We start from the raw sequence: 16,879 nt of genomic DNA on the forward strand, positions 1-16,879 counted from the left end.
GCTTTCTTTCTCTATCCAGAGGAAGTCTCTTAGAGACCAGTGGCTGATGGACGGCCCCTCTTCCCCCACATCCTCAGAGCCTCGTTCCCCGCTGTGGGGCTCCCAGGCCCAGGAGATGGAGCAACACATAGACAAGTAGGAATCTCTATTATATACCCCATACTCACTACATTAGCTGTATAGGGCTACCTGTATACTCACTACATTACCTGTATAGGGCTACCTGTATACTCACGACATTACCTGTATAGGGCTACATGTATACTCACTACATTACCTGTATAGGGCTACCTGTATACTCACTACATTACCTGTATAGGGCTACCTGTATACTCACTACATTACCTGTATAGGGCTACCTGTATACTCACGACATTACCTGTATAGGGCTACATGTATACTCACTACATTACCTGCATAGGGCTACATGTATACTCACTACATTACCTGTATAGGGCTACCTGTATACTCACTACATTAGCTGCATAGGGCTACATGTATACTCACTACATTACCTGTATAGGGCTACCTGTATACTCACTACATTACCTGCATAGGGCTACATGTATACTCACTACATTAGCTGCATAGGGCTACCTGTATACTCACTACATTAGCTGCATAGGGCTACATGTATACTCACTACATTAGCTGCATAGGGCTACCTGTATACTCACTACATTAGCTGCATAGGGCTACCTGTATACTCACTACATTAGCTGCATAGGGCTACATGTATACTCACTACATTAGCTGCATAGGGCTACCTGTATACTCACTACATTAGCTGCATAGGGCTACCTGTATACTCACTACATTAGCTGCATAGGGCTACATGTATACTCACTACATTAGCTGCATAGGGCTACCTGTATACTCACTACATTAGCTGCATAGGGCTACCTGTATACTCACTACATTAGCTGCATAGGGCTACATGTACATTAGCTGCATAGGGCTACCATTAGCTGCATAGGGCTACATGTATACTCACTACATTAGCTGCATAGGGCTACCTGTACATTACTCACATGTATACTCATACATTAGCTGCATAGGGCTACCTGTATACTCACTACATTAGCTGCATAGGGCTACCTGTATACTCACGGCTACCTGTATACTCACTACATTAGCTGCATAGGGCTACATGTATACTCACTACATTAGCTGCATAGGGCTACCTGTATACTCACGACATTACCTGTATAGGGCTACCTGTATACTCACCACATTAGCTGCATAGGGCTACATGTATACTCACTACATTACCTGCATAGGGCTACCTGTATACTCACTACATTTGCTGCATAGGGCTACCTGTATACTCACTACATTAGCTGCATAGGGCTACCTCTATACTCACTACATTAGCTGCATAGGGCTACCTGTATACTCACTACATTACCTGTATAGGGCTACCTGTATACTCACTACATTACCTGTATAGGGCTACCTGTATACTCACTACATTAGCTGCATAGGGCTACATGTATACTCACTACATTACCTGTATAGGGCTACCTGTATACTCACCACATTACCTGTATAGGGCTACCTGTATACTCACATTACATTAGCTGCATAGGGCTACATGTATACTCACTACATTAGCTGCATAGGGCTACCTGTATACTCACTACATTAGCTGCATAGGGCTACATGTATACTCACTACATTAGCTGCATAGGGCTACCTGTATACTCACTACATTACCTGTATAGGGCTACATGTATACTCACTACATTAGCTGCATAGGGCTACCTGTATACTCACGACATTACCTGTATAGGGCTACCTGTATACTCACTACATTAGCTGCATAGGGCTACCTGTATACTCACTACATTAGCTGCATAGGGCTACCTGTATACTCACGACATTACCTGTATAGGGCTACCTGTATACTCACTACATTAGCTGCATAGGGCTACCTGTATACTCACTACATTAGCTGCATAGGGCTACCTGTATACTCACGACATTAGCTGTATAGGGCTACATGTATACTCACTACATTACCTGTATAGGGCTACCTGTATACTCACTACATTACCTGTATAGGGCTACCTGTATACTCACGACATTACCTGTATAGGGCTACCTGTATACTCACCACATTAGCTGTATAGGGCTACATGTATACTCACTACATTACCTGTATAGGGCTACCTGTATACTCACTACATTGCTGTATAGGGCTACCTGTATACTCACTACATTAGCTGTATAGGGCTACATGTATACTCACTACATTAGCTGTATAGGGCTACCTCTATACTCACTACATTAGCTGTATAGGGCTACCTGTATACTCACTACATTAGCTGTATAGGGCTACCTCTATACTCACTACAGCTTAGCTGTATAGGGCTACCTGTATACTCACTACATTAGCTGTATAGGGCTACCTGTATACTCACTACATTAGCTGTATAGGGCTACCTCTATACTCACTACATTACCTGTATAGGGCTACCTCTATACTCACTACATTAGCTGTATAGGGCTACCTGTATACTCACTACATTACCTGTATAGGGCTACATGTATACTCACCACATTACCTGTTACCTGTATAGGGCTACCTGTATACTCACTACATTACCTGTATAGGGCTACCTGTATACTCACTACATTACCTGTATAGGGCTACCTGTATACTCACTACGTTAACTGTATAGGGGCTACCTGTATACTCACTATGTTAACTGTATAGGGCTACCTGTATACTCACTACGTTACCTGTATAGGGCTACCTGTATACTCACTACGTTACCTGTATAGGGCTACCTGTATACTCACTACGTTACCTGTATAGGGCTACCTGTATACTCACTACGTTACCTGTATAGGGCTACATGTATACTCACTACGGTAACTGTATAGGGCTACATGTATACTCACTACGGTAACTGTATAGGGCTACATGTATACTCACTACGTTACCTGTATAGGGCTACATGTATACTCACTACATTACCTGTATAGGGCTACATGTATACTCACTACATTACCTGTATAGGGCTACATGTATACTCACTACGTTACCTGTATAGGGCTACATGTATACTCACCACATTACCTGTATAGGGCTACATGTATACTCACCACGTTAACTGTATAGGGCTAGATACTTACTAGATACTCTCAATGCTTGGTTCACACCATAGATACCATACTCACCACACTTTCTTTCTAGGGCTTTCTATCTCTCACTCTTATGTGTTGTGCTGTACATGCAGTTGTTTGTATAGGGCCAGCCTCACCCTCATAGTCTACACAGTAGCTGTATGAGGACTCTTATTCTCTAAGACATTATAATATAATATAATAATATATGCCATGTTCTGCTTTTATCATGTATACTCACCACTTAACAGTCATAGGTGCATACATTCTACGTACTCTGGGTGGTTCACCCATAGATCCCACACTTTCCTAGGGCTTTCGTTACTCTTATGTGTTGTGCTGTACATGCTCTAGGAGGCCCTAGTCTACACAGTAAGGACCACCTAAGACATTCTATACTCTCCATGTTGTCTGTCTAGGGTTGTGGCTGTTTGTTAGATCCCAGCTTCAGATTATACACCCACCTCTGACCTTAGTGGTTATAGTCTCTACACCTCGTAGTGGTTATAGTCTCTACACCTCGTAGGGGTTATAGTCTCTGCACCTCGTAGGGGTTATAGTCTCTGCACCTCGTAGGGGTCGTAGTCTCTGCACCTCGTAGGGGTCGTAGTCTCTGCACCTCGTAGGGGTTGTAGTCTCTGCACCTCGTAGTAGTCTATGGTCGTAGTCTCTGCACCTGGTAGGGGTCGTAGTCTCTGCACCTCGTAGGGGTCGTAGTCTCTGCATCTCGTAGGGGTCATAGTCTCTGCATCTCGTAGGGTCGTAGTCTCTGCACCTCGTAGGGGTTGTAGTCTCTGCACCTCGTAGGGTTCGTAGTCTATGCACCTCGTAGGGGTCGTAGTCTCTGCACCTCGTAGGGGTTATAGTCTCTGCACCTCGTAGGGGTTATAGTCTCTGCACCTGGTAGGGGTCGTAGTCTCTGCACCTCGTAGGGTCGTAGTCTCTGCACCTCGTAGGGGTCGTAGTCTCTGCACCTCGTAGGGGTTGTAGTCTCTGCACCTCGTAGGGGTCGTAGTCTCTGCACCTGGTAGGGTTATAGTCTCTGCACCTGGTAGGGGTTATAGTCTCTGCACCTGGTAGGGGTTGTAGTCTCTGCACCTCGTAGGCTGTAGTCTCTGCACCTCGTAGGGTCATAGTCTCTGCACCTCGTAGGGGTCGTAGTCTCTGCACCTGGTAGGGGTCGTAGTCTCTGCACCTCGTAGGGGTCGTAGTCTCTGCACCTCGTAATGGTTATAGTCTCTGCACCTCGTAGGGTTATAGTCTCTGCACCTCGTAGGGGTTATAGTCTCTACACCTCGTAGGGGTTGTAGTCTCTGCACCTCGTAGGGGTCGTAGTCTCTACACCTCGTAGGGGTTGTAGTCTCTGCACCTCGTAGGGGTTGTAGTCTCTACACCTCGTAGGGGTTATAGTCTCTACACCTCGTAGGGGTTATAGTCTCTGCACCTCGTAGGGGTTCGTAGTCTCTGCACCTCGTAGGGTTCGTAGTCTCTGCACCTCGTAGGGGTCGTAGTCTCTGCACCTTGTAGGGGTTATAGTCTCTGCACCTCGTAGGGGTTGTAGTCTCTGCACCTCGTAGGGGTTGTAGTCTCTGCACCTCGTAGGGGTCGTAGTCTCTGCACCTCGTAGGGGTCGTAGTCTCTGCACCTCGTAGGGGTCGTAGTCTCTGCACCTCGTAGGGGTCGTAGTCTCTGCACCTCGTAGGGGTCGTAGTCTCTGCACCTCGTAGGGGTCGTAGTCTCTGCACCTCGTAGGGGTCGTAGTCTCTACACCTCGTAGGGGTTGTAGTCTCTACACCTCGTAGGGGTTGTAGTCTCTACACCTCGTAGGGGTTATAGTCTCTACACCTCGTAGGGGTTATAGTCTCTACACCTCGTAGGGGTTATAGTCTCTACACCTCGTAGGGGTTGTAGTCTCTACACCTCGTAATGGTTATAGTCTCTGCCTCGTGGGGTTATAGTCTCTACACCTGGCGTAGGTTATAGTCTCTACACCTCGTAGGGGTTGTAGTCTCTGCACCTCGTAGGGGTTGTAGTCTCTGCACCTCGTAGGGGTTGTAGTCTCTACACCTCGTAATGGTTATAGTCTCTGCACCTCGTAGGGGTCGTAGTCTCTGCACCTCTTAGGGGTCGTAGTCTCTACACCTCGTAGGGGTTATAGTCTCTACACCTCGTAGGGGTTTAGTCTCTGCACCTCGTAGGGGTTGTAGTCTCTGCACCTCGTAGGGGTTATAGTCTCTACACCTCAGGGGTTATAGTCTCTGTACCTCGTAGTGTATTTACATGTATTGTAAGTTTCTTATAGCACTACCTTTTTATCAACGTGAGGTTAAAAGTGAATGTTTTTTTCTGGCTGAGGTTGGAACCGAACGCTAAAGAACTGTGTGTCTGTGTGTGTGTCAGGTTGCAGACAGAGAGTCGACGGTTAACGGAGGAGGAGGAGAAGCTGGAGCAGCAGATGGAAGATGGCCGAGCTGTGAGTGACACACACACTGTCTTACTATACTTGTGAAGACCTTTGGGGACCAACAATTGATTCACATTTTCCCTAAACATTTTCCCCTAATTCTAATCCTAAAATATATTTTTTTACAAGTCAGGACTGGCCTCACTTGGTTTACTACTCTTGTGAGGACATCTGGCACTAAAATGTGCACACCTACACACACCTACAGACACAGAGAATTAGGATGGCCAAGCTGTGAGTAACGCACATAAACACTCACTGATGCACGCAGACCAATTGAATGGGCTAGCTAGAATACATGCTAGAACAAGTAGCCCCGATCAACAATTACGTCCGTTCTTCCCACCAGTCCTGACCAATGTACCATGCAGCTTTGGCTCCTTTCAGAGGAATAAGACAGCCCTCCTTGCATAATAATACGTCCCAGCTTTGATGTAGCATCAGAGGCAATACCAAGACCAAGCCCTCCTTGCATCCATGTACCATGCAGCTTTGATGTAGCACCTCTCGTTCAGAGGCAGGAGCTTTACCAAGACCAAGCCCTCCTTGCATCAACAATGTACCATGCAGCTTTGATGTAGCACCTCTCGTTCAGAGGCAGGAGCTTTACCAAGACCAAGCCCTCCTTGCATCAACAATGTACCATGCAGCTTTGATGTAGCACCTCTCGTTCAGAGGCAGGAGCTTTACCAAGACCAAGCCCTCCTTGCATCAACAATGTACCATGCAGCTTTGATGTAGCACCTCTCGTTCAGAGGCAGGAGCTTTACCAAGACCAAGCCCTCCTTGCATCAACAATGTACCATGCAGCTTTGATGTAGCACCTCTCGTTCAGAGGCAGGAGCTTTACCAAGACCAAGCCCTCCTTGCATCAACAATGTACCATGCAGCTTTGATGTAGCACCTCTCGTTCAGAGGCAGGAGCTTTACCAAGACCAAGCCCTCCTTGCATCAACAATGTACCATGCAGCTTTGATGTAGCACCTCTCGTTCAGAGGCAGGAGCTTTACCAAGACCAAGCCCTCCTTGCATCAACAATGTACCATGCAGCTTTGATGTAGCACCTCTCGTTCAGAGGCAGGAGCTTTACCAAGACCAAGCCCTCCTTGCATCAACAATGTACCATGCAGCTTTGATGTAGCACCTCTCGTTCAGAGGCAGGAGCTTTACCAAGACCAAGCCCTCCTTGCATCAACAATGTACCATGCAGCTTTGATGTAGCACCTCTCGTTCAGAGGCAGGAGCTTTACCAAGACCAAGCCCTCCTTGCATCAACAATGTACCATGCAGCTTTGATGTAGCACCTCTCGTTCAGAGGCAGGAGCTTTACCAAGACCAAGCCCTCCTTGCATCAACAATGTACCATGCAGCTTTGATGTAGCACCTCTCGTTCAGAGGCAGGAGCTTTACCAAGACCAAGCCCTCCTTGCATCAACAATGTACCATGCAGCTTTGATGTAGCACCTCTCGTTCAGAGGCAGGAGCTTTACCAAGACCAAGCCCTCCTTGCATCAACAATGTACCATGCAGCTTTGATGTAGCACCTCTCGTTCAGAGGCAGGAGCTTTACCAAGACCAAGCCCTCCTTGCATCAACAATGTACCATGCAGCTTTGATGTAGCACCTCTCGTTCAGAGGCAGGAGCTTTACCAAGACCAAGCCCTCCTTGCATCAACAATGTACCATGCAGCTTTGATGTAGCACCTCTCGTTCAGAGGCAGGAGCTTTACCAAGACCAAGCCCTCCTTGCATCAACAATGTACCATGCAGCTTTGATGTAGCACCTCTCGTTCAGAGGCAGGAGCTTTACCAAGACCAAGCCCTCCTTGCATCAACAATGTACCATGCAGCTTTGATGTAGCACCTCTCGTTCAGAGGCAGGAGCTTTACCAAGACCAAGCCCTCCTTGCATCAACAATGTACCATGCAGCTTTGATGTAGCACCTCTCGTTCAGAGGCAGGAGCTTTACCAAGACCAAGCCCTCCTTGCATCAACAATGTACCATGCAGCTTTGATGTAGCACCTCTCGTTCAGAGGCAGGAGCTTTACCAAGACCAAGCCCTCCTTGCATCAACAATGTACCATGCAGCTTTGATGTAGCACCTCTCGTTCAGAGGCAGGAGCTTTACCAAGACCAAGCCCTCCTTGCATCAACAATGTACCACTTAGACGTGTGTGATCGCTCCACCTCAAGGCAACTGTGACTGTTTACCTCAGAATGACCTTGTATATTACAACAAAGAATTCTCCTCCTCTTCAAGTCTTTTGTTCTTATGTTTGTATTTCTTCTCCTAACCTTTGATTTTAGAGGTTGTAGAGACGGGAATCGCACGCCGAGCGTGTTGTTTAGTCTCGTAGCCAAGGAGCAGACCGGTGAAGGTTGACTTGTATGATAGTGGGGGTTTTTGTGGCATGGCAGAGATGGGGCTACCCTCAACACTGAGCTTTTGTTATAAAGGGGTTGTCCTCCCACCCTCTTTAAAGGTCGACTCGGTGATCCAACGTAGAAGCAGAAAGTGAAACAGCATAGTGGGTCAATTTCCGTAACAACTAAAGCGCTGAAGCGCGAGGCTCAACTTCTATGCTGTTTCGGTGCCCTGGCTACCAGGCTGTAACTGAGAGAACCCCGTACACACGCGCAGATACTGTGTGAGAGGGAAGTCTTTGCATCTCACTCATCTCAATATCTGCGGTGCTGCTTGTGGCAACGTCATTTCACTGAGTCTACTTTTTTAAAGTAGGGATATTAGGTATTGAGTAGTCGCTGGTGGATGCTGGGCCCTAAAGTCTCATTAGCTCCCTCTTGTGGGTTGAAAATGCGTGAATGACATTGCTCATCTACCCTTTTATAATGGCATTCCTCATCTAGGGTCACGGTTACAACTTGAGACTGAAAATAATAAAAGAATGGTATGTGGTTGGAGTGTCTAACCCCGCCCCTGTCTGTCTCCTCCAATAGAATGCAGCGGTGGTGGTGGTGGAGGCTACAGCAGGTAGGTGTCACCCGTCTCTGAATGAATGAGTGACTGTCTAGCTGTCACCACCGGTTACTGTTGGCAACCGCTGGTAGCAGTCGTTGCTCCAGCTTGATATTACTTGACCCAATCAATTGAATTGTTGAAAGATAAAATAATACATCTTTGTTTCTGTTTGAGTTGGTAATGAATGTGATGTGTGGTAAAAAGACATCGTAAATAACCCAATAGATTTGAACAGAATCGGGACAGTTGAATGTTGGGCTTAATAAACACTGATTTAAAAAGAGTCTTATTTCCATATATTCCCACAGAAGCAGACCAAGCAGTTATCTTGGAGAATGGACAGGAAGAAGTAGAGGCTGAATCCGGTAAGGGGTTAACAATGTTACCTTCATCTCTCCTTTACTCTGAATCAACTGAAATGGGTTCTAGTCCCAGAAGACACTACAGACTGTACTGGTCTTTGATGGTATTTGTATTACAAAGGCAATACGTTGTATTCATTCGTCAGTGGAAGTTCATACATGCATACAGTATCTATGCATTTGAATGAGATGGAATACATATAAATTGATGCTGATGAAGAATCTCATGTGTAAAGTTATCAGGGGAAAGCATAGAAATAGAATTTCTAGAACGTGAAAATTCCTTTAGACCACTGCTGTTTGGCTGCACCATGATGGGTCTAGTAATTCTATTTCTATGGGGCAAAGAGCACACAACACAAGCCAAGTCAGTGGAAATGTTCTGGTTGGTTGGATTCAGGGTCACAGGGATGGGCAACATGCCTTTGGCTTGGTGCTGAAATGTCACTCCTATCATTAGGACCTTCTGTCATGAGTCCAGAACAGCGTTGATTCTGGAAGCTGCTCTCTCTTCACTTCTTTTAGATTTCTAATATCACTCGTCCCATTGGCCGGCCTCTTTTCTTGTCTTTCTCCTTTACTCTCCATAACTTTCTCCAAGTTTCTACAAATGTTCCACTCTCCTGCCTCTTCCGTGCTCACTACTCTAGCTGGACTTTCCAGAGCTTGGTAAGATTAATGTGCATCCTTGCCAAGGGTCTTGCTGATAGAAGACTGGGAAGATGAGTGAAACATTTCTAACTATGATCTGTCTGTCTTGTCACAGTTTTAGGAACAGTTGAGGCAGCACTATTGGAACGAGCTGAGATCCTCACCAATGGGAGAGGAGAGGGGGAGGGGCAAGCTGCTACCCACAATGCATCAGAGGAGGGCGGACTGCACAACGGCACCAACGGTCCAGTGACGGTCGTCCCTGAAGATGGTGCCATTACCATGACGTTCCTGGGGTTCACGGAGACGGAGCCAGGCGAGGCTCCGGTAATCGAAGAAGGCGGACTGATCATGATGCGAGCGGAGCGAGTGATTATCAATGACGAGGGAGACGAGCTGGCAAATGATCTTTCCTCTACGGGTCAGGAACAGGAAGTTGACTCGGCTGCGTCCAATCAGAGGTCAGAATCTCCTGAGGAAGGAGGAATTGAGGAGGCGAAACCAGAGACAACTCCTGAAGAGTCCTCAGAAGTAGCAAAAGAGACTGAGACAGAGGCAGACACAGTAACTAGAGATTTAGGAGAAGGACAGATGGACCCCGTAACTAGAGATTTAGGAGAAGGACAGATGGACCCCGTAACTAGAGATTTAGGAGAAGGACAGATGGACATAGTAACTAGAGATTTAGGAGAAGGACAGATGGACACAGTAATAGGAGATTTAGGAGAAGGACAGATGGACCCCGTAACTAGAGATTTAGGAGAAGGACAGATGGACCCCGTAACTAGAGATTTAGGAGAAGGACAGATGGACATAGTAACTAGAGATTTAGGAGAAGGACAGATGGACATAGTAATAGGAGATTTAGGAGAAGGACAGATGGACATAGTAACTAGAGATTTAGGAGAAGGACAGATGGACACAGTAATAGGAGATTTAGGAGAAGGACAGATGGACATAGTAATAGGAGATTTAGGAGAAGGACAGATGGACATAGTAATAGGAGATTTAGGAGAAGGACAGATGGACACAGTAATAGGAGATTTAGGAGAAGGACAGATGGAGGGTGTGGGAAACAGTGGTGGAGAGGAAGAGGCACAGCCAGTAGAGGAAGCTCCTGTGTCTGACTTGCAGGCCCCAGATGGCGTTGGGGCTGCCGTTCCCGTCTACTCTGAGACCTTACTCACCCCCAGGCCCGACGCAGAGGGAGAGGCTGCAGGCGAGCCGGCAGAGGGCGATGTGGAAGTGAAGACTGAAGTGGAAGTCGAGGGGGAAGAGGAGGCCTCGGTGGCCCCAGAATCAGCCATCCTCCCTGGGGGCCAGTTCCTGGAGGTGTCCCTAGTGGAGCCCCGGACTGAGCCAGAGCAGGAGCCCCTGCTGTTCCCATCCAAGGCCCAGACCCTGGCCTTGGGGGAGCAGGCTCCAGCTGCCCCAGAGACACTGACCGCTACCAGGGGAGAGGCGGAGGGAGGGGTCGATGTGGCTCCCAAACGCAAGACCTGCCAGTGCTGCTCTGTCATGTGATCAATCATTTCATTCGCTCTCTATCTCTACCAAATTCTCCAATGCTTTCTCTGTCTAATACTACAAGAGGGACTTGAGTCTGCCTCTAACACTGTGAATGATGGGGGGTGGTAAGATGGTGTTATTACTGAAGTGCCTTGTGGATCTCCTTCCCTAAGGGTATAGCTCAGTTACCCATCCAGAGGAACCTGGGTTTTGTTCAGTAGGGCGAAGTGCTTTGAAATGAAAATTCAAAACCATTGTTTTTCTTATTGGACCAGGTCCAGGTAGGCCCTCCCTGTTCGAGTCAGTTTTTTCTTTTGATGAACACAACCCTGATGAAACAACCCTGATGAACACAACCCTGATGAACACAACCCTGATGGACACAACCCTGATGAACACAACCCTGATGAACACAACCCTGATGAACACAAACCTGATGAACACAACCCTGATGAACACAACCCTGTTAGCCTTGGCTGTGTTACTGTTGGCTGGTACTGAGAATGAAAGACCAGTCTTGATCCATTATGCTGTATCTTACAAGGGAAATGCTTATCGAAGGCCCTTATCATCTTTTGTCCAATGCAAGGCCTGAGGATTGAATCATGACCAGTACAGTAGGTATGTGTCAGAAAGGCCTGAGGATTGAATCATGACCAGTACAGTAGGTATGTGTCAGAAAGGCCTGAGGATTGAATCATGACCAGTACAGTAGGTATGTGTCAGAAAGGCCTGAGGATTGAATCATGACCAGTACAGTAGGTATGTGTCAGAAAGGCCTGAGGATTGAATCATGACCAGTACAGTAGGTATGTGTCAGAAAGGCCTGAGGATTGAATCATGACCAGTACAGTAGGTATGTGTCAGAAAGGCCTGAGGATTGAATCATGACCAGTACAGTAGGTATGTGTCAGAAAGGCCTGTGGTTTGAATCATGACCAGTACAGTAGGTATGTGTCACAAATGAAACCCTAGTCCTAACAAAGTGCTCTACTGTTAACCAGGGTCTGTGGGCTCTGGTTGAAAGTAGGTCACTGAGTGTACAAAACATTAGGAACACCTGCTCTTTCCATGACAGACTGACCAGGTGAAAGCTATGATCCCTTATTGATGTCACTTGTTAAATCCACTTGCACATGGATTGTGCATGAGGGTCAATGGGCAAGCAACCTATTGAAATGTCTTTGAACAGGGTTTGGTAACAGGTGTCAGGTGCACCGGTTTCAGTGTTAAGAACTGCAACAGCTTTCTGTGTGGATTAAGAAAGGACCCCCACTCAAAGGACAGCCAACCAACTTGACACAACTGTGGGAAGCATTGTAGTCAACATGTTTTAATCTTATTTTGGTCCATTATCAATTGTTAAAGGGAAAGTATGTTTTTATATCTAAATTCTATGCATTTTATTTTCTCTGTGTATTTTCCATAGAATACAAACAGTACTCTGACATGTATATAACCACCATGAAATCAAGTGGCAGTGGGGTTTATGTATATCTTTCTTTCAACAGGATACTTTTGAACTATTCAATAATGGTTTAGTGATTAAACTGACACTTGTGAAATATTATTTGATGTCCTGTCTCCTGTCTCACCATTTGTCAACATTGGACAATGAAAAACTACCATGTTGCTCCATTCTAAGCTAAAACACACAGATTATGGAGTAACCTTTGATGGGAAGAGTCCAAACACACAACGGTGCATCCCAAATGGCACCCCGCTCCCTTCATAGTGCACTACCTTTGACCAGGTCCCTTGGGCACTACCTTTGACCAGGGCTCTTGGGCATTAGGGTGCCATTTGGGATGCAGACACTAACTTTTTCCCACACAGGCTTTTGCCACACCAGTGCTCTGAACATAGCAAAGGTCAATTGTATTTTATAAACTGTGTGGTTTGTGCCCTGGATGCTGATTGTCTGATAGCTGTGGTATATCAGACCGTATACCACGGGTATGACAAAACCAGTCATTTGTTTCCTTGGTACCCAGTTTATAATAGCAATAAGACACCTCAGGGGTTTGTGGTATGTGGCCAATATATCATGGCCTGTATCCAGGCACTCCGTGTTGATTCGTGCATAAGAACAGCCTTTAGCCGTGGTATATTGGCCAAATACCACACCCCTCTCGTGCCTTATTACTTAAGTATGCTATACCAAAGCAATACTGTCTGTAGAAAAAACCCTTACTAAGAAATGTATTCATTGGGAGAGTATAAAAATGGGGCAGCAGGTAGCCTAGTGGCTAAGAGCATTGGGACAGTAACCAAAAGATCACTGGTTCGAATAAGCACACAACTGTACATGAGATGAGCATTAAAAAAAGCTTTTTATTTTTGCAATCCTGGAATTTGCCATAGAAAGGAGTCATTTTCCTGGCACTATAACTGCAACTTTCTGACATTTGAAGAACATTTGACCATAGCAGGACAGCAGAGCTTTGACTGGACCCCTCTATCCCAGCACCAGTGTTCTATACACACAGACACATCAATGAAGTATAGACATACTGTTGATATAGAAATACAAGATAAATATAGTGATACATGTTTTAGATATGATAGATATAGTGAAACCTAGATACTGAAGCCATGTTCGCTCTATATGCCACAGCTCTCCTCTGCTTCCTGTCTTCGAGCCAATCAGCTCCTGCTGCTGCACTAGGCTGTGAGGACCTCCTTGGATCCACCACAACTAGGCCAGCAGCTCTTGGGAAGATGGGCCCTCGTCGTAGACAGTGTGAGCCACCCCTGGTATTACTCAACCATATTAGCTCTCAAGGTAGCACCCTATTCCCTACATGGCACCCTCTTCCCTGTATGTAGAGCACTGCTTTTGTCCGTGGTCTAAATTAAAGCTTTATATAGGGAATCGGGTGCCATTTTGGATTAAATTGCATTTTACTTGTCATTCCCCATTTATTCATTGTAATTGTTTTTTTTATAGTTTTAAAAAAATATTGTGATTGTTTCTATTTTTTTTGTGGCTGCTGTATGAAAACCAATAATAACCACATCTCTTCTCTCACAGAGAGAAGACAGTCACCATGGAGTTTACATCTGCTACCAACACCAGAACCGGAACCGGCATGGCGGCTGGTGCAAGTAGTGTACATACCCGACAGCATCTCCATTGGCAACAGCACCTTCCAGTTAGACATGAGGGGCTTTTGGAACATCACTGGGGTCTCCCTGGAGACCTCCTGCCCAGACTTCCTGGTGATGAGGTGGGTAGCATGATTAACTACAGTACCCATAATGCTCTGTGTAACATAAACCTGTTTGGTCTCATTAAAGATGTTATTCAAGCTAAGGTAATGGTATCTCATCTCCTTTTCAATACAAGGTGAGCTCCGTAATAAGGGTGTCCACGGAGCTGTATTTCCTGAGGAAGGTGGAGGATGGGACGGGACAGAGGTGGAGGACGGGACAGAGGTGGAGGACGGGACAGAGGTGGAGGACGGGACAGAGGTGGAGGACGGGACAGAGGTGGAGGACGGGACAGAGGTGGAGGACGGGACAGAGGTGGAGGGCGGGACGGGACGGGACAGAGGTAGAGGGCAGGACGGGACGGGACAGAGGTGGAGGAAAGGTGGAGACAGAGTGGACGGGACGGGACAGAGGTAGAGGGCAGGACGGGGACGGGACAGGGCAGGAACGGGACAGAGGTGGACAGAGGTGGAGGACGGGACAGAGGTGGAGGACGGGACGGGACAGAGGTGGAGGAAGACGGGATGGGAGAGCCGTTCTTCCCGTCGCCAGTGAGGGACAGAGGTGGAGGGACAGAGGTGGAGGGCAGGGGTGCTGATGTATCTTGGGAAATCCCTCTGTGATTCCTCTCGTCCCTGATTCCCTGCCCTCTTAAGACGGGTAGAAGAAGACCCATCAATGTGATGGAAGTATAGATTCTGGGAGAGACGTGGTGACACTTTTTTTCTGTTTCTGTATGTACTGTTTGTCAATGTACTGTATGCTTGTACTGTACTGAATGATTCATCATACTCTGTCTTCCTGGCTTCTTTAACTGATTTAATGACATTCATTGAGTTAAAGTCCTAGAGCTTCAGTTAATTCACAGAGACAGTGGAATCCAGTAGGGATGTTCACAGCAAATTCTTCAGCATTGAATCAACTCTGAGTGTTCAATTTAACACTTTTCCAGAGTCTATAGGGTCCACACTATTCAGAGCTAAAACTTTGTTAGGAGCTGATGCCATTACACTTTCTCAGTGTTAAGGCCTGCAGTTTTACAGGAGCTCGTTTTGGGTGTTGACTATTTGAATCAGGTGTGCCAGTTCAGGGTTAAAACAAAAATGTGAAACGTCTGGGGGACGAGGAGAGGGTTGGGAAACCATGTAGTAGAGAACGCTGTCGGGCTTCACTTTTAGCTTACTCATCAGATTCTTCTGCTGTGGTGTTATAAACCTAAATATTCCCCACCCCAAATATTTTCGATAGAATGTTGTCACGTTTTAAGAGTATTTAGGTTTTGAAAGATATTTGTATATTGTGTATTTTGAAGTACAGTACCAGTCAACACACCTACTCATTCAAGGGTTTTTCTTCATTTTTACTGTTTTCTACATTGTAGAATAAAAGTGAAGACATCAAAACTATGAAATAACACATATGGAATCATTGTAGTAACCTAAAAAGTGTTTAAAAAATCCAAATATATTTTAGATTCTTTAAAAGTAGCCACCCTTAGCCTTGATGACAGCTTTGCACACTCTTGGAATTCTCTAAACCAGCTTCATGAAGTAGTCACCTGGAATGCATTTCAATTAACAGGTGTGCCTTGTTAATTTGTGAAATGTATTTTCTTCTTAATATGTTTGAGCCAATCAGTTGTGTTGTGACAAGTTAGGGGTGGTATACAGAAGATAGCCCTATTTGGTAAAATACCAAGTCCATATTATGGCAAGAACAGCTCAAATAAGCAAAGAGATACGACAGTCCATCATTACTTTACAAGACATGAAGGTCAGTCAATCTGGAAAATCAACCAACTCTAAACCATAGGGTTTTACAAGCCAAACTTTTCTTGTCAACAAAGGCAGAATCTCTACGAACAATACAAACCTGTTTTTATCCAGGGTGTTCCAATTTCCACAACTCGGCATTTATAGACATGAAAGTAAAAGTTAGAATTGTTAAATAAATTAAATAAATAAATACCTCGTAAATACCGGTACGATGCTAAACCACACCAGTGTTCTGAACATACAACAGGTTAATTGCACTTCGTATTGTACCAGAGCAATTCTTAAAATGTTATTTCACCTTTATTTAACCAGGTAGGCTAGTTGAGAAAAAGTTCTCATTTACAACTGCGGCCTGGCCAAGATAAAGCAAAACAGAGTTACACATGGGATAAACAAACGTATAGTCAATAACACAATTGATACACTGTATGTCTGCAGAAAAACTAGGAGAACTAGAAGAACACTGGAAGAGTTAGGAGAACACTAAAAGAATTAGGAGAACACTAGAAAAACTAGGAGAACACTAGAAGAGTTAGGAGAACACTAGAAGAGAGAACACTAGAAGAGTTAGGAGAACACTAGAAGAGAGAGAACACTAGAAGAGAAGAACACTAGAAGAGTTAGAGAGAACACTAGAAGAGTTAGGAGAAAACTAGAAGAGTTAGGAGAACACTAGAAGAGTTAGGAGAACACTAGGAGAGCACTAGAAGAACACTAGAAGAGTTAGGAGAACACTAAAAGAATTAGGAGAACACTAGAAAACAACTAGGAGAACACTAGAAGAGTTAGGA

The 16,879-nt window shown here is 45.6% G+C and overlaps 1 protein-coding gene and 1 long non-coding RNA gene across 3 annotated transcripts in view; both read left to right on the forward strand.

Annotated features, from left to right (window-relative positions):
• The window catches only part of LOC127924925 (paralemmin-3-like), a 41,029-nt gene extending 29,611 nt beyond the window's left edge, over nucleotides 1-11,418 (forward strand). For both annotated transcript variants that reach the window (XM_052509596.1, XM_052509595.1), the window contains exons 4-8: nucleotides 20-135; nucleotides 5,533-5,605; nucleotides 8,557-8,590; nucleotides 8,887-8,943; nucleotides 9,707-11,418. In XM_052509596.1, the coding sequence (XP_052365556.1) occupies nucleotides 20-135; nucleotides 5,533-5,605; nucleotides 8,557-8,590; nucleotides 8,887-8,943; nucleotides 9,707-11,115 (1,689 nt within the window). In that variant the 3' untranslated portion in view covers nucleotides 11,116-11,418. The remainder of the gene's footprint in view (nucleotides 1-19; nucleotides 136-5,532; nucleotides 5,606-8,556; nucleotides 8,591-8,886; nucleotides 8,944-9,706) is intronic.
• A 2,113-nt stretch (nucleotides 11,419-13,531) lies between these two features.
• LOC127924937 (uncharacterized) lies at nucleotides 13,532-14,516 on the forward strand. Its single transcript, XR_008119392.1, has 3 exons — nucleotides 13,532-13,843; nucleotides 14,135-14,330; nucleotides 14,450-14,516. It is a non-coding gene; the product is annotated as an uncharacterized LOC127924937 (long non-coding RNA).
• The last annotated feature ends 2,363 nt before the right edge of the window (nucleotides 14,517-16,879 follow it).

The sequence above is a fragment of the Oncorhynchus keta genome, unplaced genomic scaffold (assembly GCF_023373465.1).
Source record: "Oncorhynchus keta strain PuntledgeMale-10-30-2019 unplaced genomic scaffold, Oket_V2 Un_contig_4759_pilon_pilon, whole genome shotgun sequence".
Lineage (NCBI taxonomy): Eukaryota > Metazoa > Chordata > Actinopteri > Salmoniformes > Salmonidae > Oncorhynchus > Oncorhynchus keta.